The sequence below is a fragment of the Hippoglossus hippoglossus genome, chromosome 11, assembly GCF_009819705.1.
Source record: "Hippoglossus hippoglossus isolate fHipHip1 chromosome 11, fHipHip1.pri, whole genome shotgun sequence".
NCBI lineage: Eukaryota > Metazoa > Chordata > Actinopteri > Pleuronectiformes > Pleuronectidae > Hippoglossus > Hippoglossus hippoglossus.
This window is the reverse complement of record NC_047161.1, coordinates 2,485,359-2,512,858: the sequence shown is the minus strand read 5'-3', so window position 1 is coordinate 2,512,858 and position 27,500 is coordinate 2,485,359. Positions and strand designations below refer to the sequence as shown.

The window sequence follows — 27,500 nt, the reverse complement described above, 5'->3', positions numbered from 1 at the left end:
GAGAAAATATTTGGTCTCGTTATTCTTTGATTTAGACGTCCAGTGTGTAAAACGTGGTCGTGAATCCATAAAGGAGAAGAAGAACCAGCTGAATTTAAAAGTGTAAACTTGTATCCGACACGCGTTTGTGTTTATTACAAAGGTTTTACGTGTTGAATTAATTTACCGACATTAATACAATTTGAGAAGAGAAAATATCAAACACAGTTGGTGATTTGGATTCTGTTTAATCTTAATCTTAATCTGCTGTTTCAATTTTATTTCATTTTACCTTTTTTTTAATGTTTTATCATAAACTGCCTTCATGTGAAGTTTGTTATTATCATCGTTACTATTAAGATGTTTTTTTTAACTCAACTACATCCTGCAAAACGACATCATCACCTGTGTCTGTTGCAGTTATTGTAGTTTTCTTGATGTTTTTAATAAACTGGTAAAAGGCAGCAGATTAAACACAGTCTGATAAAACTACAGAGCTAATGAAGTTCTTAATCGTGGTTTTAATCTTCATGTGTGTGATGGTTCTGTTGTTTGCTTGTTCTGTATCAGTTAATGAAAAGTTGTCAGCAGCATCGTATTGAAATAAGAGTTGTGATGGTCGCAGGAGGAGCAGGAGCTGATCCCAGCTGACTGGGAGAGGTGGGGTAAACCCAGGTAACCAGTGTAGGTGTGGGGCCAAGATACTGGGATGACAAACCATTCACACCAACATTTACACCTCCGGTCAATTCAGAGTCTCCAAACATCCCAATCCCATGTTCATGTCTGTGGACTGTGGGAAAAAACCTCAAACTCAACACAGAGAGGCTCCTCAAGCCGGGATTCAAACCTGGAACCTTCTCGGACCACCGCGCCACTGGCATCAGATGAACAATACCAACAGCACTGCTTCATAATCCACATATGCAAACACTCACATATTCTCCAATCATAATGTTTGTGGTTATGACCTCTGGAGGCCGCCTGTCGTGTGCGCTGGTCCGACTTTGTGCACATTTGCAAATCTGAATATTTGTACATCAGCGTGTTTGTGCTCACAGGCGAGACACGTGGCCTCGCTGTGTTTACATCTGTTGACGGGGGCATGCCGGGCGATATCTCACGGTAATCGATGAACAAGGGAACGAGACTGGGGGGGAGGAGGGAGGGGGATCGTGGGGGGAGGAAGAGGGGAGGGGGGGGGGGGGGGCTTTAAAAAAAAATCGGTAAGGAAAGCAGGTTATCTCCCGTCATTAATGGAGGGATTCCCGTGTGGAGGGAGGGGAGGGAGGGGCAGGTGGGCTGGTAGGGGAAAGACCTGGACTCATTGAGAAAAAACACAGCGTGTTTGGCATGAAGAGAAAGCAGACAATTATCTCTATTGATTAAAGCCAGCCAGCCAGCACAGGGAAGACAGAAAACTATGGCTGGATCAATAGAGAGGGAGGAAGGAAGGGAGAGAGGGATGTAGGGCCGGGGAAAGAGGGATAGCTGGAGACAGACGAGACGGCGAGCGCTCGGAGGAAAGACTCAGCAGATGAAGGAGTGAGCGCAGAGACGGAGTATTACGAGAGGACAGAGAGAGAAAACGAATTAAAGCAAGACGGGAGGGAGGAGGGAGCGGCGGCGAGGAAGAAGAGGAAGAAGAAGAAGAAGAAGAAGAAGAAGAAGAAGAAGAAGAAGAAGAAGAAGAAGAAGAAGAAGAAGAAGAAGAAGAGATGACTGGCGAGAAATCTGAGCACGAGGGACGAGGTCGATGAATTTAACCGGCCATAGTAAAAGTGTTAATGAAAACGAGTGGTGGGTATTTGATGACTTAGCATTTAATGCACTTGAGGAGGAGAGAGTGAGGAGATCGATACGTGGACGGATCCGGTGTGTGCGTGGAGAGAGAGACGGACTCGAGGAGGCTAGGAAGGAAGACGAGGAGGAGGATGAGGAGGAGAAGAAGGGGATGAAGGGGTGCTGGAGGGGGAGGAGACGAACGGAGAGAAAGAGATGGATGAGCAGAGGGATGGAGCAAGGACAGGTGTTTGATTGTATGTGGGTAACATCATTCTCAGACGCTCCCTGGTGACTGGACACCACGTCAGGGGCTGTGTGTTGTGTTAATATTTTTTCGTGCATGTTATATGGCAGGAGACCACATCTGGATCAGAGACACACACAAACACTGTGTCGCCACAGAACTGAGACGTAAAGAAAACAAAAGACTTTACATCTAATTTTTTTTACATATTGTAAAAAAACACTGAGCGACTTTCCATGGAACTTGTGGAACGATGGGACACGAGTCAAGAAGGAACTGGTGCCGATTCGGAGAAAAGGGGCAAATCCAGGATTTTGTCGGATCACTTTTCTTTTGACATTTTCGCCAATTTCACAGGTTCTGTTTCCAGACATGAACTCTGGGAAATAATTGGGTCCTGACCTTTTCCCAGTTAATCTTTCACATATGAAGAACGCAGCAGGAGCTCGTCCGGGTCAGACAGTGTTTTTATTTACAGCCCATCGACACCTGCAACAGCCATTCATCCCCGAAAGCTCTCGAATCTCTTTAGCGCATTTACAATGACTTATGGCTAAGTTAACATCTACATGTTCATGAACCTTTCACAAGTCAAAAGGTCTTTGTCTCTACACGTCCCTCGTCAACACTCTCCCCAACTCGCCCTCCTTTATTTTCTAACTCTCCCTCCGTACTCGTCCGTCTCCCTCCTCCATAATCTCTTCTTCTCTCCCCACTCTTCCACTTTTATTCACAATTTCTCCACCTCAATTTGTGACTCTCTTCACTCGCTCCATCTTCACCTCCCTCTCCCTCCACCTCTCCTTCCACAGGGTCAGCGTGATGGTCACCAAGGTGCTGTGGTGAGCAGTGTGGAGGATTGTAGGTCTGGGGCGAAATGGCCCTTAAATGGCTCTCAAACTCACACCGGCTTTATTGATGCTCTGGCCTGACGCCAGCTCGCCTCCGCCGTGTGTGTGTGTGTGTGTGTGTGTGTGTGTGAGTGTGTGTGTGTGTGTGTGTGTGTGTGTGTGTGTGTGTGTGTGTGTGTGTCAGGGGAGAGTGGTGCTGATTGCCATGTTGATTATACAGAATAGTCCTACACCTCTCTGAAAGCTTCTTAACTTAGATGGTGTGGAGAGACAAGACAGAGACGGGTTGTTTTTAAATGTGTGTGTGTGTGTGTGTGTGTGTGTGTGTGTGTGTGTGTGTGTGTGTGTGTGTGTGTGTGTGTGTGTGTGTGTGTGTGTGTGTGTGTGTGTGTGTGTGTGTGTGTGTAACGATGGGGTTGAAATGATAGTTTTTAAAGGCCTGTTGTTTCAGACCTTCACCTTCATTCACTCTCACACAAATAACACGTATCTACATCACAGGTTAGGTTTCTGTTATCACTCAATCACAGTCGTGTTGCAACGAACTGCGACGGCTGCTTCTACTGATTCATTGAAATATCTGTGAGAAGAAGAAGAAGAAGAAGAAGAAGAAGAAGAAGAAGAAGAAGAAGAGTGTAACGTAACTACACAGTGAGTCAGAGCGAAGGCGAGACAAGACGTTTGTGGTTAAACTGTTAAAAAAGACGATGCAGGCGACGCTCGCTGTGACATCAGTGATGAGTGTTCAAAGCAACACGTCTGTGGGCTGACATTAGCACGTTAGCACGTTAGCACGTCTGCAGCCGGCGAATTCTGCATGTTACACGTTTTACTGTTAAAGGAATCATCAGTCATGTACGATGCATTCGTGTAAACTTGTATCTTCCTGCTCCAATAATCTAAAAACATGATGGAAACTGACGACAACATGTCAAGAGAAAACACTGTGGCAGCCATATTGCTCTTACCACACACACACACACACACACACACACACACACACACACACACACACACACACACACACACACACACACACACACAGGCTACATATGAGTTGCCTCAGTCAGTCATACACAGTTAAGAGTCTCATCCACATTCCGGCTGAATGTCCGGCTCCTTTTGCTTCAGCTGACGTTGGCATGTTACTGTGGACACGAGTCAACACGAGCTCACACACACACACACACACACACACACACACACACACACACACACACACACACACACACACACACACACACACACACACACACACGAATGCACACACACAATCTCCGCTCTCTCTCTCTCTCTCTCTCTCTCTCGCACACAAACAGAGGTGAAGCGCGATCAAAGGTGTGAGAATCTTAAAAGTCAGAAACTAAAATTAATTGCCAAACTTCAAAGACTTTGAAAGAAGGAGCGAGCGCAGCCTTTTTAATATCAGTCCCACACAAACGATATGCAGATACACGTTATTACCGCATCGCATTTTTCATTCCCCCCGAGGGAAGAGATGAAGTATTTTGATATATTGATATGAGGACGCGTCGGTAACTAGCCTCACTTTGATATTGCTTCTGACGTGTGATTGATGAACGACTGAATTCAATAAAGTACAATCCAGTTTGGCAGACATGATAGAATTTGGGATGCAAACGTATGTGAAAAGTATGTTTTCTATGCATAGGGGGTGGGGGAAGGGGGTGTTAAGAGTTGCATTGGTTATAAGGTACAGTGTGTGTGTTAGTGTGTGTGTGTGTGTGTGTGTGTGTGTGTGTGTTGGGGAGGTGGGGGGGGGATCACGCTTATGAAAAATAAATTTCAAAAAGCCAGCATTACCCCTGCTCAGGCCCGAGCAGCAGCCTTTGCATTTCAATGTGAGGTGCAGCCTCCATTATTTATGATGCTTTACACCTCAAAACCACGGCCTGCCTCTCTCTACCTCGCTCGCTCCGACTCCCTCTCTCCCCCCCCCCCCCCCCCCCCCACATCCCCATAGTAACCACTATAGCCCTGGGTCTCCAGGAACAGAGTGAGAGTGTGTGCAGGGAAACAGACAGCGAGCCGTGGGATGGTTTGACGGGTGACAACACGCAGGAAGTTCAAAAAACCCGACTGGGACGAGCGCGGGATTATCGCGACGCCACGTTAAACTTCATACATAAACATCTGTGCGGACCAGTGGTGGGATTTTACACGTCGCTACAGATGTTTCCCCCCCCCCCCCCAACTTTGATTTGGGCGTTTCAGTTAGAAGTTTGTTCAGTAATAGCAGCGGCTGTCACATCGGCATCCCGACTCTTTGGCGAGCGTCTTCCTGTCTTCCTGTCAGCGCCGGAGCCCGAGAGGAGGCAGAGTTTTTATCTTGACGTGCGAGACGCCGCACTGTCAGAGAATCCGAACTCAACCGTGTGTTCAAAAAAATGCAGCGTTGCACCGATTCCTCCACAAACAATTAAGCATCTTATTGTCAGATTAACAAAGCTCCTCCAAGGCCAAACAGTCGCACAATCACAGAATGTCTGTCATCGTTCTCTGTAAAATCAACAAAATGTAGAAAGAAACACCCACATATCGCATTTTTAAGAAAGTAAAAAAATATGTAATGGCTTCTTCCCTGAGCTGCACGAATGAAACCTTTACGAGCGTGAGGAGACAACGGCTCCACAATAAGATTAAAAGAGACATGATGGGTTATAAATATTTACAGCTGTTAAACAAGATGATGTTTCAGTGTCACAGAAATCTGAAAAGTGACAGTTAATGAACATAACGGCGCCTGAGCTGCTGAGGAGGAGCTGGAGGAGAACAAAGCAGGAGCTGAAAGTGAGTGAATATTGAACTGACAGAATCAGGAGATCAAACTAAATGGGAACTTTGCGCTGTAATTGCTGAAAAAACCTTTTTCCACGACGCCACAGTGTAAAATAAAAAAGATCCCCGGTGTTGACCATATCCCGGCGCTGCTCAAATTCTCAAATCTTTCTCATAATTATCCTGATTATGACCCATTATCAGAAGGACAAATGTTTGTTTTTATTGAATGCTGCATCTTCCCTTTAACCACTGAGCTTCTCTGTTCACCAGCAGCCGAGTCGTAGATATCGTGCTTTACACTCAGAAGATGATCTTTGAGGTTTTGTGTTGATTTCCTACTTTGAAGCTTGAACAGCAACCTGCCAGCGCCGCGCACTCCACAGCATCTGCACACACAGCCCAGTAAACACTGTGTAAAAACATAATGCCCTTCAGGATCCTCTCTGCGGTGTTTACCGTCTCTCTGGAGCCGCGCCGCTCCGCACACATTATCAAACATACTTTGGAACACACAAAAATATATATATATATAAAATTCAAACTGAAGAATTATCCGCAGGGCTCCACGGTGCAGAGCCTTTTTTCAATTTAAAAAAAAAAAAAAACCCGTCTGCTTTTCTGTAAATTGACCGAGAGCGCGGCCTCCTCATTGTTCCGAGGCTGGACGTGCACAGTGCTGCTCTGTGGCCGCTGCGTGCAGTTAAAGTGTAAAATGAAACTAATGTAATAACCGCGGCGCCGGGAAGAGACGAGCCTTTTCATGGCCGCAGATTTATAGTGTTCGAGTGCGGAAGAATCTCCATTTCCTGAATTAAGGCGGAGGACTGACCCTGGCCCTGCGACAATAGTTGGCGTGTAGCGTTAGAACATCTGCCAGACATTAGTCAAACACACCATCGTCCAAATGATGGAGCTTCTGAGGGGGTTGTAAATTACAATGGGAAAAGAGGGGTAATATCCATCAGTCCGTCCATCTGTGTGTGTGTGTGTGTGTCTGGACCCTCGGACAAAAGGCCTGCTGCTGCTGCTGCTGCTGCCCAAAGCTCTGCTGGTCAGACGTAATGAACCTTACCCTAACCCCCCCCCCCCCCATGCACACACACACACACACACACACACACACACACACACACACACACACACACACACACACACACACACACACATAGAAACACACACTGCCCATCCCCCCGGTGTCTCTCTCTCCTCTCCAACACTACCTTGGCCTGCAGTGGCTGTGTCACTGCTAATATTGACGACACCCCCCTTTCTCTCCCTCTCTCTCTCTCTCTGTTCCCCCCCTCCTCCCCTCCTCCCTCCCTCCCTCCCTCCTTCCCTCCCTCCCCCCCCTGCTTTGGCCGGCAACCGCTGTTGTCCACATCTCACCTCATCCATAGTAGACAGTATTGATTTTCAGCACGGAAAATAAAAAAGGCCATGAATTTTAATGCCTCGCTGTCTGTCTGTCTGTCTGTCTGTCTGTCGCCCACCCGCCCTCTCCCACTCCCTTAGTACTCATCTTCACCTCCTCTCTCTCTCTCTCTCTCTCTCTCTCTCTCTCTCTCTCTCTCTCTCTCTCTCTCTCTCTCTCTCTCTCTCTCTCTCCCTTTCTATGATCCCATCCTCTCTCTCTCTCCACATATTTCTCATCCTCATTTTCTTTCCTGGGGGAAGGATAGTTGAGAGAAAAAAGTCAGGAAGCAGGTGGAGAGGATGCCGTGATATGTGTGTGTGTGTGTGTGTGTGTGTGTGTGTGTGTGTGTGTGTTGGGTCATCTGCCATCTCCAAGCTTATACAGGACCAACCTTGTTAACTAATCTCTGGGAGTGTGTGTGTGTGTGTGTGTGTGTGTGTGAGGGAGGGAGGCAGAGCGAGAGGAGGGTGGGGGGGGGGAGAGAATACCAATATTTGCAGAATTTGTCTTTACGTCCTATTAAAAACATTAGTCTGATAAAAACTCAGCATCGGATCATTGTTTTGTTCAACCGCCTGAAAATGTTTTTGTTTTTTTATCTGTATCACAAACTGCGGCGGTAACAGCAGCGAGTGGTTTCACGCCGTCTTACCTTCAACCGCGGCTGCAGCAGAGCTCGACTGGATTTTTCCTGTTTTATTAAGCCGGCGAGTAGCCACTGGTGACCACCACATCTGATGCCCGGCTAATGTTGAGTGAAGTGAGCAGGACACAATAAAAAAGAGCCAAAACACATCCTTATATATATATCCTGTAAATATGGGCCATTTGTCATTTAAAGATTTTCAGGAAAACAATCATATTCATTCGGTGTAATTTTATATCAATATGAAGGTGGAAATCACAGCGGTAGAGAAAGAAATGTGTCAAGTGGGAACACGGTGATTTCAGCACTCAGGGAACCGAAGAGGAAAGTGGCTCTTGCCATCGATGACAGGTTCTATGCTTCTGTCTCCGCGTTTCATCGTTGTCGTGGGGGGGGGGGTGGAAAACGGTTCTCGGCAAAAAGGACAATTTTCTGCATCGGAGAGAGGATTTTTCTTTGAAGGTTTTTTTTTTTCTTAAATTGTAATACCAGGTGTTAACTTTCATGGATCATATCTCACTTACTACATGAACAACAAACTCTCAATTCAAGCAAACCGCAGAGAAAATGATAAAATGATCAGTTGCACAGATTTCCCTGGACGGCAGCGCAATTTTACCAAATTTCCAAAATCCCCAGATCGGTTCAGAACCAGCCGTCTGCTGCATGTGCGACACATGTGCTTCCAAAATAACTGAGAGCTGTAATCACGACGGCGATCGGACACACACACTCTCTCACTGTGCAGCGTCGGACCCGACGACACAAACAGATTAAGATAAAACCCAAACAGCGACAGAGATACAGCTGAAAACAAATCATACCTGACTTCAAATATTTACCAGAAGTGCAGGAAGAAATATGATCTGTCAAATAAGACACCTTCCACCACCAGTGACTCTTCACCGGGTGTCACTGTGTTTGTAAAAATGTAAAATCTTTAAGCCTTTGGAAACCTTTCACTACGAAACAGGTCAATTTGCATCAGTGGATTTTTTTAGATGATCTAATTTTAATGCTGGACTAAATGCAAATGTGCAAAATAAAGTGTCTGAAGTTCTCAATCGTGCTCAACATCAGACGTGGGAAACCAATGCTTGTCTTCTGAGATGCACAAAACAGACGAGATGGACCAGAACCACTGGAAATCGCGGTGAGACATCGCAGCCGATAGACGAAGCGAGACGATAAGACACGAGGAAGACATTTCAACTATGGTGGAACTTTTCTACGGGAGACTTTGTGAATAAGTAAGAAACTACAGGCGTCTATAGGATGTTTTACGTTTCCCAGGAACGTGGACAAACAGCTGCTTTTGTCCTTTTTCTGAAGACGATCATCATCACAACCTCCTCCCTCTGTATTGGTTGACAATGGTTCTAGTGTCTTTTTAAGACATTTCTCTTGTGTCCTTTCACAAGAGAAAATAGAAAAATGCACTTTTAGAGTTTGTGTAACAGTGAATTTTGTGTGTTATGTAGTGGTCAAGGCCACACACACAAACACACACACAATATAATAACAAATATGGGTAGAATCAATATTTGTATTAATCAACATATAGAATTATATTTGAGTCAGTTTCCTCCTTTCTGTGAATAGTCTCATTTAGTTTGTCTCGTGAGGATCTAAAAGCTGTTTGAGCTTGAAACTCATCCAAGTTGAACGTGCACACAAGTGTTAGTTAAACTTCACAACTTAACATATCAATTTAAACAGCTCCTCTGAGTGTGTGGAACACAGAGACACACACACACACACACACACACACACACAATGCTGTTATAATAAACACCACTCATTTGTCTGTTGTATCCTCAGCGTTCAGTGCAACACTTTGTCAGTGCAGCGACTACCTACATCTCACAACAGCCATTACCGGCCGGCTAACTCCCGGCTCTTAGAAGTCAAGTCATTCTCCATTTGCTGCATAACCTTCAGGCCGGCTCAATCGACTGTCAACCGGGAAGCTTTCAAAACAGACTCCAGCCCATTATCAGGAAGAATGCCACAAACACAGGCAGCGGGTTAAATGTCAGATGCCTGGAAAAATTGGCTTCCCGCTTAATGTATCCTTGAACTTTGTGAGTCTCTGCATCTCCTCAAGGAATGTCACTTCTCCACGAGGCATAAACGAACCCACAACACATTTGTATGTTTTCTAAGGATAATGCGTGTGGATTGTTCGGCGCAAACGCTGAGATATTTTTGTATTATTATCGCACACTGAGTGTGTGTTTGTTCGCGGCAGCGTGTCCTCGGCTTCCTGACAGCGCTGCGCTGGGACAATGGCGTTATCTCTCGTGGTTATTGTTCGTGGACGGTTCATTCAGCGCATTTATTCATCACAAATGGAAGGACGCTGTGTGGAAGTACAGACGGGAGCAACAAACGAAATAAGTGCGATGGGAAACAAAGCCGAGGAGAGAAGCTCCCGCACAGGAACACGATTTAAACAATTATCATCCTGTCATGTTCGGTACTGAAACAGATATTTAACGTTTTTTCCCTCACGCCCACGGTCGCTTTGTGTAATGAGCAGAAACAGAAACAACAATGGAAGCTTTATCGGCTTCTCTACGTTCGGTTATCGCTGCTCGGTGTCATGAGAAGTTAGCAGATGTTTTCCTCGCTCTTATCGCCACAGAGGGTCAGCGGTTCGATCCCCAGCTCCTCCAGACGGCATGCCAGCGTGTCCTTGGGCAACATACTGAACCTCAAATTGAACCAGAGTGGGACTGAAAGTGCTGATTGACAGCGGGGGTGAAGGTAATTTGTAGTGTTAAGAACTTTGAAAGGTCCATTTCGACGAGAGAAGGACTGAGGAGTGCCTCTTCATCCGGTGACGGAGGACGTCATCAGTCCGTCCACAGTTACACGGAGAGGGATTTTATAGGAAGGTGCATAAACCCCTCGTTACAAAGATGAATGAGTACAAAAAACAAAGTGGCAGAGAGGCTGGGAAACAGTGATGTGCTCGTATGAGTCATGCGTCATTATATTCTGTGTGACGGACATGGAGAGAACGGTGAGGGGATCTGGGGCCATTCTGCTCACATGGTTTGGGTCCACTTGTCCCCCGTTGACTTTGCTGGACATTTGCCGGAGCAACTGACTCAGACATCTGGATTCTCACAAACAGCCTCTACGGACGATTTCAGGAGAACGTCCAGACTTCAGTGCAGGTCTGGAAGCAGATTTAGCATCAAAGCCGAGGTGCTTTGAAGCTTTCCTGGCATTTATCTGTAATTGTCATATACACATCAACTGTGAAAAAGATAAATTCCATAATTTCTGCACCACAAATAAAACTGGATAAGAGAAATTTATTTCTAGAATCCTTGAACACACACACACACACACACACACACACACACACACACACACACACACACACAGACACACACAGACACACACACACACACACACACACACACACACACACACATTTAAATCCTCTGCCCAACACAAACCAGTACTTCCGCGCCAAAAAAACCATCACTTTCCAGCTTTTCCCAATGACAATACACTTAAGACACCAGGAGCCTCCCAATCCTGTTAATCCACTCATCCACTCAATGTCAAGTCCACCGTCTGTGCGTCCGTCTGGCTGGCTGACCCAGGCCCCACCCACCTTGACCCTGACCCTGCGACCCCAGCAGCACCCCCCCACAGCAGGCCCCACAGCGGAGGCTACAATGGAGCCGCTCGACGTAAACCGAGCCGTTTGAGATGTTTAGAGGGGAAAACGATCCACCGTCCAGCCTCCTACACGGCAACATTAAAAAGTAAATAAAACAGAAACTATACAATTCAGAGCAATGATAAGTAATTGCTTTGAATTATATTATTAATAAAAAATGATAAAAGGAGATTAAATATATATATTTTTGGGACATTACCTCCTATGTTTATTCTGCTTTAATATCATCTTGTCATACTTATAAATAAATATAAAATTTAAAACGATCTTAAATTCTAATTCTGTGTCTAATAACGTTTCCAGGATTAACAGAAGATGAAATCCCGGGTAACAGACATGTCAGAGCGAGGTCGACCCCGGAGTGTGACCCGGGCCCATCCCCACAACGCCGTCCGACCATCTCTCGCTGACCCCTGATGAAAAATGAGCAGCCAAACACTGGTTTCCCTCCCCCCCCCTCCCCCGACCCCTGCTGGCTGCCCGGTCTGGTCTGCCGTGGCCCGGCCCGGCCTGGCCCCGGACGGCCTGCTCCGTCCCGGGACTTGAACTTGAGACGTGACACAACAGCCCGGCCAGGCGTGGACAGATGAAAGAGAAGAATGGGCGGCTGACGGGTCGCTTGCATATGAATCGCCGCAGCAGCGGAGAGGGGAGGTGTAAGGTGAGGGGGTTAAGGGTAAAGGTCAACCCCCCCCCCCCCCCGCATCCCCGGGTCCTGCGCAGACTGCTCCCTAACTGACGAGCAGACAAAGGATGTGAGGAGGGGGCTCGGGATGACACGGGGCGCTCGGACCCCTGCTGCCCCCCCCGCCCGCCACCACCAGGAGGAAGAGAGTGGGGGGCTGGGAAGCGAACACATAAACACACATATGCATGGACACACACACACACGGGGCAGATGCACTATGCAAACACACTTAGGCTCACATGTGCCACAGCTGAAGGACAAAAACATTCGGACACACACACACACACACACACACACGTTGACAAACAGACGTCCACACACACTTTAGCACATTTCATCTGAAAACACAAACACACTCGGGTCACATGAATGAACACACTGAGCACATTTGCATCAATATTTCATCACGTCTAAATGCAAATGCCAACATTGGCGCTGCGGTGAAAACACGAACAACTTCCGTGATCGTGAGTTCCAAAAGGTCAGAATCCCTCACGGAACTTTGTGTTGACGAAAGCTCATCGTTACACATTCAGCCAACGTGTGGTTGTCGTTAAATGAATCATTAATTGAAGTCATAAAAACTAACACAAACCCCAAAGATAAATAGGATTCACACTGTTTAACAGCAGGTTTTGGCTCCTCATCGGAGAGTTCACAGGATCGATTCCCTCCGTGGGTCACGTGTCCTTGGGCAAGACACCAAATTTTCGACCACTCCTCCAGCCTGACCCTAATTAATTTTTACAAGCCGAGATTATTAAGATTTACACAGAGGCCGTATATTGCTTGACAAACTTAATTACCTGCCGAGCAGCAGGATGAGATCTATCACTTTAATGGAGAAATCATGATGTAATGAGCAAAGGATTGTGGTTCATATAACTATACAGCCTGAATGTCGTCCCTTTCCAGTCTGAAACGCCACATTGTGCTGGAGCTGAACCTCACGTTTGACCATAAAACTCTTTATTCAGAGTTCACTTTACCCACAATAACCAAACCGCTGAGCTGACGTCCGCAGTCGGATCGTGTCGGTGTTCCCCAGCTCGACCACGAAGTCCACGCAGGTGCAAATGGGCCGAAACGCTTTGTCTTCTGCAGTAACGGATGACTGACACACTGTCTGAATGAGCTGCCATCCGACCATGTTCCCTGACCCCGACAGGACCGGCGCCGCAGAGCTGGCAGCACAAAACAAGCCTGTGTGTGTGTGTGTGTGTGTTCGGAGAGTGTGTAACAGAACATGACGATGGTCATCGGTGATCCCTCACTGCCTCGGGCCAACACCAGCTAAATGTACCTCACTCAGTCAGCGAGACACTGACATTAATAGAGGCTCTGCTCGTGTGTGTGTGTGTGCGATTGTGTGCGTTTGTGTGTGTGAGTGTGAAAGCCACGCATCCAGATAGCGATAGCCGTGTAGCTCCAGCCACCATGGTTAAGCTGCTGCGTTGTGTGCTATCGCTGCTGCTGCGGCGGTGAGATAGACGGGAGGATTGGGCCGTGCAGGCTGGGGCCCTTTCAAACCCCCAGAGAGCAGGAAGGGAGTGAGTGCCGGGCCTAAATGCAGAATCTCCTTAGCTTATACCCCCGAGGGACGCAGACACAGGGCCATTTTCTGGGAGAGAATCATGCCGCCAAGCGGACAGCGGATTTACCATATTCATACCACTCTTTAGAGAGGAGGAGGAGGAGGGAGAGGATCTTCACCTGTCCCATTTCACTGCTACGACTGTATGTGGCTGCAGCAGTTTGCCCCTAGGGGAAACCATTAAGGAGAAGCTCGCTCACTCCCCACATTTCTCTCCCTACACCCCCCCCCCCCCATTTCTGCCTCCCTCCCTGCCTGCCCCACATCTCCCTGCCTCCCTTTTTCATATGAAGTATGAAGCCTCTCTCATTCATTCCATATCCCCACTAATAAGGCAGGGTGGTTCAGCCAAGGCCAGAGCTAAAATCCAGCAATATCGCCCGTCTCTATGTAGAAGTGGCAGGAATCAAAGCGGGGGGGGGGGGGGGGGGGGGGGGGGGGGGGGGGGGGGGGGGCAGCTGTAAACAGCTATTTTGCAGGCACAGGCCCTGATGAAAGATGTGTAGCTGCTAAAAAGTACAGCTGCTATATTGCTGCTGCTGCCAGTGCGGAGAAAACAGCCCAGATTCATATCAATGGCTTTGATTGAAGCAGTGGGAGAAACCCGCCGGAGGACGGTTTGTCAGAGATGTCAACGTGTGTGTGTGTGTGTGTGTGTGTGTGTGTCTGTCTGTGTGTGTGTGTGTGAGGATTGGGATTTGTCAAAAGATTTGTTTAGATACCCGTGTGGAATGAAGTGCATGGGAGTACAGTGTCTGTTCGTGCTTGTGTGTGTGGATTCATGCAAGTGTGTAAATAAGTGTGACAGTGGCTTTGTGCGCGCGTATTTGTGTACATGCACTTCCCCGTGTGCGCCTGAACTATGTGGATTGAGGTGGGGAGTGTTAGCGAGAGGGGCAGGCGGGCTAACAGATTCATATCCAATATGAAGAGGTTAAAGTGACGAGTCCAATCCTCCCCACAGAGCAAAGAGAGAATGAGATTGAGATGCGGGAGGAGGAGGAGGAGGAGGAGGAGGAGGAGGAGGAGGAAGGAGGAGGGAGGAAGAAGGGAGGACGAAGGGAGGGGTGTAGTACAACAGATTAATTTCATTTCTGGACTGAGCACTCCTCTGTTGAAGGAAAAAATGCAGAGGATAATAAAAGAGGATAAAAAAAGAAAAAGGGAGGAGGGGGGGGGCAGTGATAAGGAGAAGAGGAAAATAAGGAGAAAGAAAAAGGAGGGTTTTTTTTCCTCCTTTATCTGATGGAGTAAATGTGTGTGTACTGTATGTGGGAGAGATTGGAGCCATAAGAGTGTGAAGGCGATTGTGTGTTCAAAACTGCTAGTGAGTGCGTCTGGGAGGGGGGGAGGGGGGGGGAGGGAGGAGGGAGGAGGAGGAGGAGGAGGAGGGGGGGAGGTTCACAACTCCACAGGCCGACTAAGACGCTTTAAATCACGTAGAGAAAACGGAGACGACTCTTCAACTCCCTTTCTTTGAAAAAACACAAACCAAAACAATATCTCTGAAACATATTTTTGTTTCTGCTCGTTTGAGATAAACTCTCGTTCTTATCGTTTTTTTAAACAACAATATCCCAGCGTCTTCTTGTTCCAGGACAAATTTCCACATAAGCCAAAAAAGATTTTCACATCAAAAAAAATATACAGGTTGTCACGTGGATTCTGAACCAGTAACCATTTGGTTGCTAGGTAAACCTTCCGAAGAAAAACAGCGGATACGTCTCCGCTATATTTTCAGCCTTTTTACACGACTGAAAAGAAATCCAACATCCTTCACTGATCTGGATCAAAATGTAAAGAGTTCTTTCTTGGCTCATGGTCTCATCCTCCCACCAAGTTTCATGGAAATTGGGTCGGTAGTTTTTTGCGTAAGTCTGGTGACAAACCAACCAACCATCCAACCAATAAACCAATGAACCACCAATCATCCAACTAGAAGAACAAGAACCGGAGCAGGTTGGTGTAAAAGGGGGGAAACTGTGTGTGATTGTGTAACATTGACACGAAATTGTCGCTCTACAAAAAGCCTCTCGCTCTTCCATCGAGCGACACCCGATGTTTACCGTTAATGTTTCAGGTGAAAGATTCCTGCTGTCACACATCTTGGTTGGGGCCAGTTATCTATTGACCAATTAAGAAAATGACACCTTCAAAACAGCTAAACTGGATCCAGAAACGCCCGGTGCACATGCCAGCAGATGCTTCCCCCCCCCCCTCCCCCCCAGTGTGATAGTGTGGATGTTTTTGTTTCAACTCAAAAAGCAGCTAAACTGGACTCCAGCTCAACATACATACATGACACATGTACTCAACCAATCACAGTCAATGATCTGACCATTTAAAAACCTATAAAAACGGACTTGATGGCTCTTAAAAAAAAAAGGAATCCAAATCGTCTGGATTGCCCCTGGTGGCTGGTGGCAGTACAGGTCAAACCCCCCCCCCCCCCCCCCCATCTCCTCCATGTTAGCAGACAGTTCCCATTCAATGATACAGATGGTTTCTGTCATTTCAGGTTGCACTGATGTTTCTTCACCTGTTCTCCACTCTCTCTATCCTAAAGAATCAAAAACGTACAAGATGGTGGCACCGCTTTGGCTTCATTCCTGTGAGGGTGGAGATGCGTCGTCCATCTTTTATTTTACACGCAGGACGCCGAGAAGACAACGCGACAGTTCCTCGGAAGAAAATACAAAATCTTGACGAATATTACAGCTGCTGAAAACCCCCGACACTTCCTGCTCGTGCTCCCGTCAGCGGCTGCAGGGCCTGGAAACACCTCCTGAAAGCCCTTGAGCTCGTCGTCTGGCGACAGCACATGTGGGCGACAATGAGAGTAAGTGCATGTATGTATTTGAAAGTGTGTCTGTGTGTAATGTGGGTAGGGGGGGGGGTTACTTTGAGTATAGCAGATTGAAGCACTAACCAGAAGCACTCAGATTTATTAAAAGGGCCGGACCCAGCGCCTGTCCCACCCCCCCCCCACCCCTCTCTCTCCGTCCTCTATTGTTGTCACTTTACTTCTGTCTCCGTGCATACACACAGCCCACCCACCCCAACACACGCCACCCCGACCCACCCACCCCACCCATTCTGCATGATATTATGTTTTTCACTAAAAAACCCTCAGCGGTTCTCCAGTGCAGGTCCCTCAATAAGACAGGCTGAGGGGGGGGGGGGTCAGGGGGGAGGAAAGGGAGGAAGGACGTAGTGTTCCTGAGGTAAATAAGGACCCCCACTCTCCCTTCCTATCCGTCCTCCCCTCTCCTCTCCACGCCCAATTCTCTCTCCCCCACGTTCATTACCATAAACTCCTGTCCACTAAATTAAATTGGGGGGGGGGGGGGGGGGGGGGGGTGGGGGGGGTGTTCTAAATCTCCCTTCTTCTCCCCCAAAACAGCGCTGACCGCCGGCCGAGGGGAAGGACGGAGAGAGAAAGGAGACAAAAGAGGTGGAATCCAATCTGACTAACCCCACTTCTGTCATCCGACTTTATTAGCTAAATGTATCAGCGGCAGGAAGAAAACGCATTGTTGGCTGTGGGGATTCAGACTGCCTGGGAACACACACACACACACACACACCACACACACACACACACACACACACACACACACACACACACACACACACACACACACAGAGACACACAACAGTTGCAGACATGCAAAAAGGCCGCACAAAGGACACACGCGCTGGCTCTGCGGTGTGTGGTTTATTCGATACAAACTATGTTGGCGAGCATTAAAACGTCCCCGCGGCGCTGCAAGCGGCGAGATTACATTACAGCGGTGCACATAAACATGCAACACTCTGAGAGTAAAGTGTACTCGAGCACAGAGACACACTCACACACACACACACACACACACACACACACACACACACACACAAAACACACAGACACACACACACACACACACACACACACACACACACACTGTTCTGGTTATCCACAGCTTTGTCATTTTAATCTCTATGAAAAAAAACCCGGTTGTACAGCTTTGAGAAGCAGGAGCTGGTATCGAGACGCGCTCACTCACACCTCCATACAAATGTTTTGTGTGTGAGATCACACACTGGCTTCATTATGTCAGAGACCTGTGAAGGAGGACAGGAACCTTAAGCCCTGCTCGCTCTATTCATGCAAGAAGGGAAACAAGATCACTGCCTTCAGGTTCGCACAAAAGAGCAGCACTTCTGTATACGACGCCGCAGCAGCAGCCGCTGATGGACGTTAGCAAACGAGACGAGCACTCGGAGCTGCAGAAGATCGCTCAACAACCACGAGCTTCTCCACACAGAGAGAAGACGTTAGAATCTTCTTTAAACCTTCGAGGCGATGCTTTCGGATTACAACTGCGATTCTGGAATGGAGTAAGAAATGAATCACAATATTTATCTCCTGAAGACGTGTCTCCACCCAGAAGCAGATCCAGTATTTTCCTGTTATGAACTGAGTTGGACAGTTTCTCTGGACGCACACTGGTCCGGGGGACAAAGACCCACAGATCAAACACTGCTGCTGATCTGGGATCTGGGATTAACGGCCTAAGACGATTATCATTCTTTTAGTCATAACTGTGAAACTGGAGTGAGTTTGAAGTCTCGACTCTTAATCCCGAGGTCACGTCGGGTCGAGAAACCAACTCACCTGGAAACACACGAGTTTGTTCAGCCTTTGGTTTGAGAAACTTTCACTTCACTTTTTGAAAGTATTTCAGAATTAACTCAAAGGCAATGTAAGTGCCAATAAGAACAAAGAAACACAAGTCACAAGTTCAACCTCACACACACACTTACGCACACTTACACACACCAGTGGCTCCTGTGACACCCTATTATTCTGCTTAATTAGCAGGTGAGCAGCGGCCCTGACCTCAGACCAGCCACTAATTAGTTAAACAGCCTGCGGGCCGCTCTCTCTCTCTCCCTCTCCCCCTCTCGCCCTCTCCACCTCCCCGTCCTCGGACCAAACAGCCGCCCGGTGGCGCGCCGGGCCGAGGCAGTGAGTTATCGAGATGGAGGGAGAGGGAAGAAGACGGAGAGGAGGAATGTGAGCTATATGAGACGAATGAATAGGCACCAGGTTCTTTATGGTGTTTGTGTGTGTGCTATTGACGGACACCTTGTCGGACAAAGGGCAGCGCACGTTGAGTGCATTCGATTAGAGCTGTGCATTGGTGTTAAACCAAAAAAGGTCCCCTGCTGCGTCCAGGATTCATTGTTTAGCGGGGGCGTAAAATGGACACTGGCCTGTATATACACACACACACACACACAGACACACACACACAGAAACACACACATGCAAGTAATGAGTCAAGCCATCAGGGAAACACACACACACCAGATATAAGCACCCAGTAAGTACACAGGAGGTACTCGTCTCGTGTTTACATGCACAGACGCGTTGGAAACAAACCCACAGACACACACTGACACACACACACACACACACACACTTACATATGATTGTCGATTACATACCCAAAGACAGCGAGACACACGGGGCAGTCAAATATAGCCTGAGTACAGCCAATTTAGCCCTTAATGGTCTCTGTGACCATCAAGAGCACAAGACCAAGATGCCTGTCCAATGGTGTGTGGGTGTGTGTGTGTGTGTGTGTGTGTGTGTGTGTGTGTGTGTGTGTGTGTGTGGGTGTGGTGTGTGTGTGTGTGTGGTGTGTGGGGGGGGGGAGGGGGACAGTGTTTACCTTGATTCCCTCTATATGTGTGTCTGATGGCCTATGAATGTTTCTACGGTAACAATGGCCGTTTGAGCTGCTGGAATGGATCGACGTGCGGAGGGGAGGCAGAGTTCAGGCGACCATATTCGGTCCAACACGAGCGCGTGGGAAGGTTTTTGTTTCATGTCTGCACAGCAGGTGGAGTCATGGTGTGAAAGCATTTCTATCATCTGTGTGCAACAAAGATCAACAGTGTGTGGTGCGTGTGTGTGTGTGTGTGTGTGTGTGTGTGTGTGTGTGTGTGTGTGTGTGTGTGTGTTCACTGCTGCAGACAAAGGTTTGTGCACGTATGAAGGAAGTGTGCAGTATGTGTGTGTTTGATAAGTCAGCTGAGAAACAGAAAGGAACACTGTCAATCCTTTACGTTATTTATCTAAACAAATTAAATAAATTATAAATAAAGTCTCAAACTTTCTCAAACATTAAAGGAAAAACAACTGATCACAAGTGGAGTTCTTTGATGTTTTATGATTCATTTATTTGAAAGTAATGTTTAATTTCCTTGCTAATGTATTAATTAATAAAATAAAGTTAAACACACAATCCCTTTAGCACAAGTAGAAATATACAACAGGAAATGTGACGTTTCACACTGGATCACGGGAAGTGTCGTAAAAAAACAACAAAACAGAGAAGACGAACTAACATAAAGACAAAAGGTGTCAGTGCTGTTTGTGTGAAGCTCGATGAAACCTGTCCACTGACAGAACACGTACATGTGAAGGTGAGCTACACACACACACACACTACAGGTGTGTGTGTGTGTGTTTGTGTGTAAAGGCAGCGACAAACCGTATCTACAAACTGGTTTTACAGTGTGTCAGTGTGTATGTTTATGGCCAATACATATTTTAAATACACGTTTCAAACAATGAGAACAGAGCTGACACATCCTCAGATAGAGTTTGTGTGTGTGTTGTGTGCGTGTGTGTGTGTGGTGTGTGTGTGTGTGTGTTGTGTGCGCGCGGTTGTGTGTGTGTGTGTGGTGTGTGTGTGTGTGGTGGTGTGCGCGTGTGTGTGTGTGTGTGGTGTGTGTGTGTGTGTGCAGAGCCCACGGTGGGGGTGAGGCAGCTTAACGCAATAAAGCATGTTGTATTGACATCTGTGTTGTGTCTATTGATTCCCCATTATGGAGCTAACAAACCTGCCTGGACGCTTTGTCATTCGCAATCACGTTAGCACCGGGACTCAGCAACAACGCTGCCCCTTTTAAAATCTGATCCATACACACACACACACACACACACACACACACACCACACACACACACACACACACACACACACACACGAGCAGGTGTCTTTACATGCACACAATTTCACATTCCTCCACATTCACCGCGATCTTTCATGTCACCACACACATTCACACACACCTCGTCCACCCACGCTCACGTTGGAGCCACAAATTCTCATGCGCACACTTAAACACACACAGGGTGGCGGGAGAGTAGTCAATGCCGGCTAATCAATAGCGGTGGAAGGTTAAAACCACTCACACAATGGGCAGCTATGAGCTGCTTGTGGTTTCCAGATAAACCACACATGCCGGGTAGATCCATAACTGACCTCAACGTGCAATTATTGAATCGTCTACCTTTCTGCTGGCTCGCACACAGGGCCGCTTACACCCCCGCTCCCCCAACCACGCACTTACCCACCCGGCCCTGTCTCACACAAACACAGACACACACATGCAAAGAGAAATTTCTCTCTTCATACACCCAAACAGCTGCACACGGCTGCAGCCACACACACAGACACACACAGACACACACAGAGAGACATAGTTCAGATTCCTTCTCCGACAGTCCTCCCTCTCACAGATTCTTTCTGACCTGCTCATTCAAAAACACACAAACCTGCTGCATTCACCGCGACACAACCACAGACACACAAAGACAGGCTGAACCCAACCTGAACACAAATTCTTTGCCTTGCACAGACACACACACACTCACACACACTGAGCCAATTAATCCAGGCACAGGGGCCTTTGCTTGGGCCCAGTTTGGTGTGGCCCATCACCACCACCCCCTCCTGGGCACCACGAGGTGAAGATCCTGGGTGTGAGAGGAGGTAGTTATCGAGCAGCACGGAGCTCTTTGTGTGTGTGTGTGTGTGTGTGTCTGTGTGTGTGTCTGTGTGTGTGTGTGGGCTAAAGGTCTGTGCTTTGAACTCCGCAATAAAAAGTTTCTCTGCCCTGTTAAACAATGGAACAGAATAAAAGTGGACAGAATGAGACTCTACTTGGATTCAACCTTCTTTTTGTTGGTTTTCCTGCTTGTTGTCTTTGTTGTATTTTTAATACACAACCTGCATTAAATATCTCCTACACAGAACTTGTTGTGTGCGCGTGAGGCCTCGCGATTTTACATCGTTCACTAATGTTTTACGAGTGTGTTCACAAGTAAACTAACCCGAGAAGCCGATAGCAGAACAAACAGGTTTGACCTGAGAAGAAAATAAACAGTGCGCTGAATAGCTGAAGCCGGGATGAGAGGCGTCTTGGAAGAGCCAACATAAATAAACCATCCCTCTCAATCCAGACACGTGCCTTCTCCCTGTGAATCTGACAGCTCTCAGTTTTATGTGGGCCACAGTGGCCCTGGAGGATTTGACTGCACTGTACATAAAATAAAAGAGCATTTAGATTTCCTTTGTTGTGGTGCAGAGCCGGGACCGAGCGGCGGCAGCTACAGGTCCCTCTCCGCCCCGGCCTGCCCTCGGAAAACCGCAGAAGAGACCGTCTGGTCAGATCTCCGAGCGCCGCAAAACGAGAAGCTGTTTGAGTCTTTGTTGGCGAAGATGTGACACCGGGAGCGAGCGGAGAAACCAGTCGGGCTCCGCTCCTCGGCGACGGCAGAGCAGATGGCTGATTGGCACAAGTGTATTAACACCAGAGAATTCAAGGGGGAGACGGACAAAGGGGAGAGGACTGGGAAATGATGTCTTATCCACTTGCTCCGGTTCAGTGTGGAGACAAGAAATTAAGAATACAAAAATAAAACAGGATTCCTCAAAGATATATGATGTTATTAATGTTCTTACACAAAGCACAGGCGTGATTCTGGAGGTGTGAAGTCTTTAGCTCAACCACATCCCGACGTTTAGTCACCGAAAGCACTCGAGCTTGTAAAGCTGACGGGTTTTTTCTGTGCGTTTCATGACCTTAGGAATCCACTCACTGTTCTCAGGTCTGTATTCACACAGCAGCTCGGTCTAGTGGTTTGGATAAAGGCGAAATTCAGCGGGGGAACGAGTGTCAAGAGTTGATGAATCAAGGTTTTTCTTTTATGCAGATACTGATATCATACTGATAATAACTGAATAATGGTGCATGTGTGGTAATAACAGCTCCGTTAGAAGAGGGACTGATTCAGACTGATGGGTTTCCCTGCAGTGTTGGCAGCTTGTGAGGTTCCGGGACAGTTTACCGCCCTCACAGAGATATATCATTAAAGCAATTACATGAAAAAACGTGCAAAGAAATGAGTTCTTATCGGTTTTTCAAAGCGTTTACTGTGGCGAGGCGTCTTAGGCCCGGCTGAGCTGAGGCGAGCAGTCTCCTCACTGTAGTGTTAAAAAGTCGAGCTGACAAAAAAACCCCATAAGCCCCGAGTTCAGACCCGGTGTAGAGCCACTGTCTGCTGGCGTCTGCTGTTTAGGACGTGTCTCTCTCTGCTTCTCCACTGACCCTCGCTCATCTCATCTTAGACTTCTGACACCGCGTCTCACGGTGACGCAAGCTCACCCCGGTATGAGCACACACACACACACACACACATACAGGTGCAGGGAATCGCACAGATGCACACATGCACACCTTGGTCAAAGGCGCAGATCAGACAGAGGCAGAGAATTGTGGGTAACAGACTTAGCTAAAGTGGCTTATGGGGGCCCGGCCAAACCACACAGGGCAAATCCAATTCAACAACCTCCCTGTCCGCAGGAACGAGACGGAGAGACAGAGAGGGAGACAGAGAGAGAGAGAGAGGGAGACAGAGAGAGAGAGAGGGAGAGAGGGAGAGAGGGAGGGAGAGAGGAGGTTTGCATTTTATTGAAAAGGCTTTCGTGTCAAGTGAATACTTCACAGAAATGAGAGAGAGGGAGAAGAGGAAACAGAGGATTGTGGGTTTCTTTCTCTCCAGAGATTAAGGATGAAAGTCGGAGAAAAGAGGAAGGAAACACAGACGGGGTGGGGGGGGGGGAGTGCTGGCCTTTGCTCTCCTGTACGCTCTTTATTTCTCTCGTGTGTATTGGCTGCTTATCACAGCAACACGTTAAATAAAGAAGAGACCCCTTTCGTTTCCTCACACACCTTCACTCGCTCGTCTCCTCACTTCCTCGTTTTGCTAAATCGTTTCCACTTGTTCCTCCTTTTGCATTAAAACTCGTATTCAAATGAGCCGGAGCCATGTTTTATTCATACATTTCATCATTAATGCAGTCGTCCGTTTTTTCATTCAATTTACTTTCACCTGTTAATTCTCCGACTGATACTTTAACCTTCTCGTTCCCTTATTATTCATTTATGCACTCGCTCATTCATTCAGTCATCCGCTCGTTCCACCCGCTCCCCGGGCCGGCACCGCTTCTCCTTGTTCTCCCAACACGTCTTTTACTTTAATTTTTAAAGGACCAACAGAGAAATTGACCCCCCCCCCCCTCCTGAAACAGAAGCCAGTGGTTATATGTCGCCTGTCAAAGCCGCCATGGAAGCAGCTCTCATTAAAACCTCAACCGTTTTTCTCCTCCTGACACCTACTTAAGGTGATAGCCTGAATTACCCCTGCCTGGCTCAGCACGGCACGGCACGGCACGGCACGGCTCGACATACACACCGACCCTACAACCCCCCCCTCTTTCATCTGTCATTTGAAATTTCCGCCTGGATGGATTAAGGGGGTATAGGGGATGGGGGGGGGCCACCACTCAAATATGTGCACACACTCCAGCACACACGCACGCTGTTTATGTGGAAAACGACGACCAGCGGGTTGCAAAGTTTAGAAAAGAGGCGAAGAAACGTCCACAGGTGGGAAGACAGGTGAATTAAAAAACAGGTGAACTTTGACCCCTGGGCAGATGTTCGTCACCGGGAAAACACACAAAATAATTCCTGATGTGCGCTATAGTTCTTTTATATAACGTGATCACACACGTCTACAACATCCAACGTATTCATTTCCACTCTTTTATGCCCCCTTTAATAAAGGTATTGATACTAAACAGCACGAATAGCACAGAGAAGTGATGCGTTATTACTCTGATGACACTGGGGAGGAAAGAACGATGACGCCCGCAGCTCATATTGATCTGATTGAGCGAGTCACAGCGATCATTAGGAATCAAAGTGTTGCCTAAGACACGATAAGGTCGTTATAGTAACTGACTGACAGAGGCAGGTCTCCTCGGGGAGTATAACCAATAATCAGCATTAAGATAGAAATTCCTTTAATAGGAAATACCTGAGTGTCTTTATTCTCCCAAAGCGTTTAAATCTCAATCTGGCAGAATTTATCTCTTCATCTCTTCCCTCTCCCGAGCCAAAGTTTCTCCCTCGGCCAACTTGCTGCTCCTGCTCATCCCGACGTGGCCCCAGTCGGAGATCAATACCCTCTGATCGATAGATGACAATGAACATTCCCCCCTAACCTGGCCCGAGAAGGACTGGAGGAGAAGAGAGGAGCGAGGAGACAGGAGAGGAGACGGATGGGATGGAGGTGGAGACGGATGGCCATGAATGAAAGAGGAAAAGATGAGGAGAGCGTGGCGCCTCTGTGAGACTGTGATGGACGCTAATGAGGCGGATATTCATGCACCCGATTCTGTGGGTCACATTATGGATTCATACGCAAGTAAGTATTAAAACTTTGCTTTATTTTAGCGATAAAAAGTAGGAAAGTTATAGAGATATTTAACATTCAAATTCACTTTTGAATGAATAAAACAACCGAGTGAATGCAGAGTCACTTGTTTGCATATTTTCAGGCAACAGAAGAAGGAAAATCACAAATTCATAAAACAGTTTGATTTTAAATTGTCCACAAGCAGGTGGGAATATCTCAAGTCCTTGAATTATATATATTTGTTTACTTTAAATTACACCTGAAAGCTCTATGAGATGTTTAATAACTTTAATTTTGCAGAATATTACAATTCAAACGTGTCAAATTGCTTCGTTAAGTGCGAGTTAAAATCAAATGTGAGAAAAGTAGAAGATCCGAGTCTGTGATTTCTTTGACTTTTCTTCTAGTGACATTAAAATAAGAAAAAAAGAAAATGTGTTATTTTAAAAAAAAAGCTGTATAATTGTGGTTAAATCTAGTAAATGTTTGAAATGAGGTGGGGGGGTGAAGCTGCAGCTGATGACCCGGGGTTTGTTTGTCTCTCTCTGTGTGTGTGTGTGTGTGTGTGTGTGTGTGTGTGTGTGTGGGGGGGGGGGGGGGGGGGGGGGGGGGGGGGGGGGGGGGGGGGGGGGGGGGGGGGGGGGGGGGGGGGGGGGAGGGGGGGGGGGGGGGGGGGGGGGACTCACCGGGGCTGGACCGCGGAGCCAGCGAGGACTTGAGTCTCCAGGCGCTGAAGTCGGACGCTGTTCTCTGAAAGACGAAGGGGACCGGCAGGGGGACAAACATGGTCCTCTGTCGACCTGCGGGTCGTTGGTTTTTTGTTTATTTTAGTCTCACTTTCCTTCCTCTCGTATCCGTGCGTGGTTCTCTGGGCTTCTTCTTCCAGCGCGGTCCAGGTGTGCGGACGGACGAGGTCGAGACTCGGTACTTGGCCTTTTTTCTCTTCCCGGGGATTCACATCTCCATGTCTCTGGGGCACCGCTGGTTGTTGTGGTCCTGTTGGGAGTAAACCAGTCCGGGGGAACACGCACACGTTCACGGGGAGATGTGCAGGGCGCGCAGCGGCGGGACTGCTTCTCTTTGGGAGGCAGGGATAAAGCTAAGGGGGTGTGGGCTGGGGGGTGGGGGGGTTACTCCATGCAGGTGCCTGGACAATGGATGGGATGTGTTTTCATTGCACCATGTGGATCTAGTGCGGCTCCTCTCTGGATGTAACGCGGACACGAGTAGTCTCCACCGGGTCCAGGCGGCTGTGCGTAAGATCGTTGTCCCTCTCTCCTCCTCCTCCTCCTCCTCCTCCTTCTCCTCCTCCTCCTTCTCCTTCTCCTCCTCCTCCTCCTCCTCCGCTCGGCTTTGGTTCAGGTTTGGAAAAGACAGATTTCTCCTCCTGCAATGACATGAAAAGTCTCAAACAAACACCGTGCACCGGGTGAATCCTCGGAATGAAAGCTGTCAGCGTGAGACTGTTGCTTCTTTTCTTTCTGTCTTTATATTTTTTTGGTTCTCGGTAAGATTTGGTTTAGCAGCTGCTGGAGAACACACGCACGCGAAGCGACGCGAAAAACACAACGCAAAAGGATGATTTGGTAAAAAAAAATGGAAATAACCAAATAATAAAGTGTGCGGCTCCACGCAGGCACCTCCTGTCTGACTCGCTCCTCCCTCCCCCCCCCTCGCGGCTCCTCTCCCTCTGTCTCTACCGCGGGTCACTAATTAGAGCCAAAATCAATAGATAAATAAATGAATAAATCCATATCAATAAGTGCACCTGTCCTCGTGCGTCCTGCCCCAGCGGTGCCACCGCGAGATGCCGAGAGAGGGGGGGGGGAAGCGAGAGCCGCTTTTCCTTTTCACGCTGGACTGTCTTTTCTCTGCTCCTCCATCCGCCGGTGTGCTCCTCTCTCTCTCTCTCTCTCTCTCTCTCTCTCCCTCCCTCGCTCCGACGTGGATCCGCGTCCCCCTCAGTTTATTCTGGGAACCCCGGTGGTTTGTGTCCGACGCCGCGCAGCCTGAACGCACTCTGGCACGAGGACGCGCTGCGACCCGGAGACACACACAGATACCCAACCCCCCGGGGGGTTTGGTTTTGTTTTTTTGAACCCCCTTTCCCTTCCCCTCCTCTCTCTATCCCCCCTTTCTCTCTCTCTCTCTCTCTGCACCCCTCACCCCAGCACACACACACACACACAC

At 47.9% G+C, this 27,500-nt stretch overlaps 2 protein-coding genes across 2 annotated transcripts in view; both read right to left on the bottom strand.

Annotated features, from left to right (window-relative positions):
• The window catches only part of LOC117771015 (POU domain, class 2, transcription factor 2), a 53,540-nt gene extending 26,240 nt beyond the window's left edge, over positions 1 to 27,300 (bottom strand). Inside the window, exons 1-2 of the mRNA XM_034601013.1 lie at positions 27,079 to 27,300; positions 25,997 to 26,697 (exon numbers count right to left, since the gene is read on the bottom strand). Coding sequence (XP_034456904.1) covers positions 25,997 to 26,096 — 100 coding nt within the window. The 5' untranslated portion in view covers positions 26,097 to 26,697; positions 27,079 to 27,300. The remainder of the gene's footprint in view (positions 1 to 25,996; positions 26,698 to 27,078) is intronic.
• The window catches only part of LOC117770959 (tapasin-like), a 1,175,540-nt gene that overhangs the window by 673,944 nt on the left and 474,096 nt on the right, over positions 1 to 27,500 (bottom strand). The gene's annotated exons all lie outside the window — the stretch shown is intronic.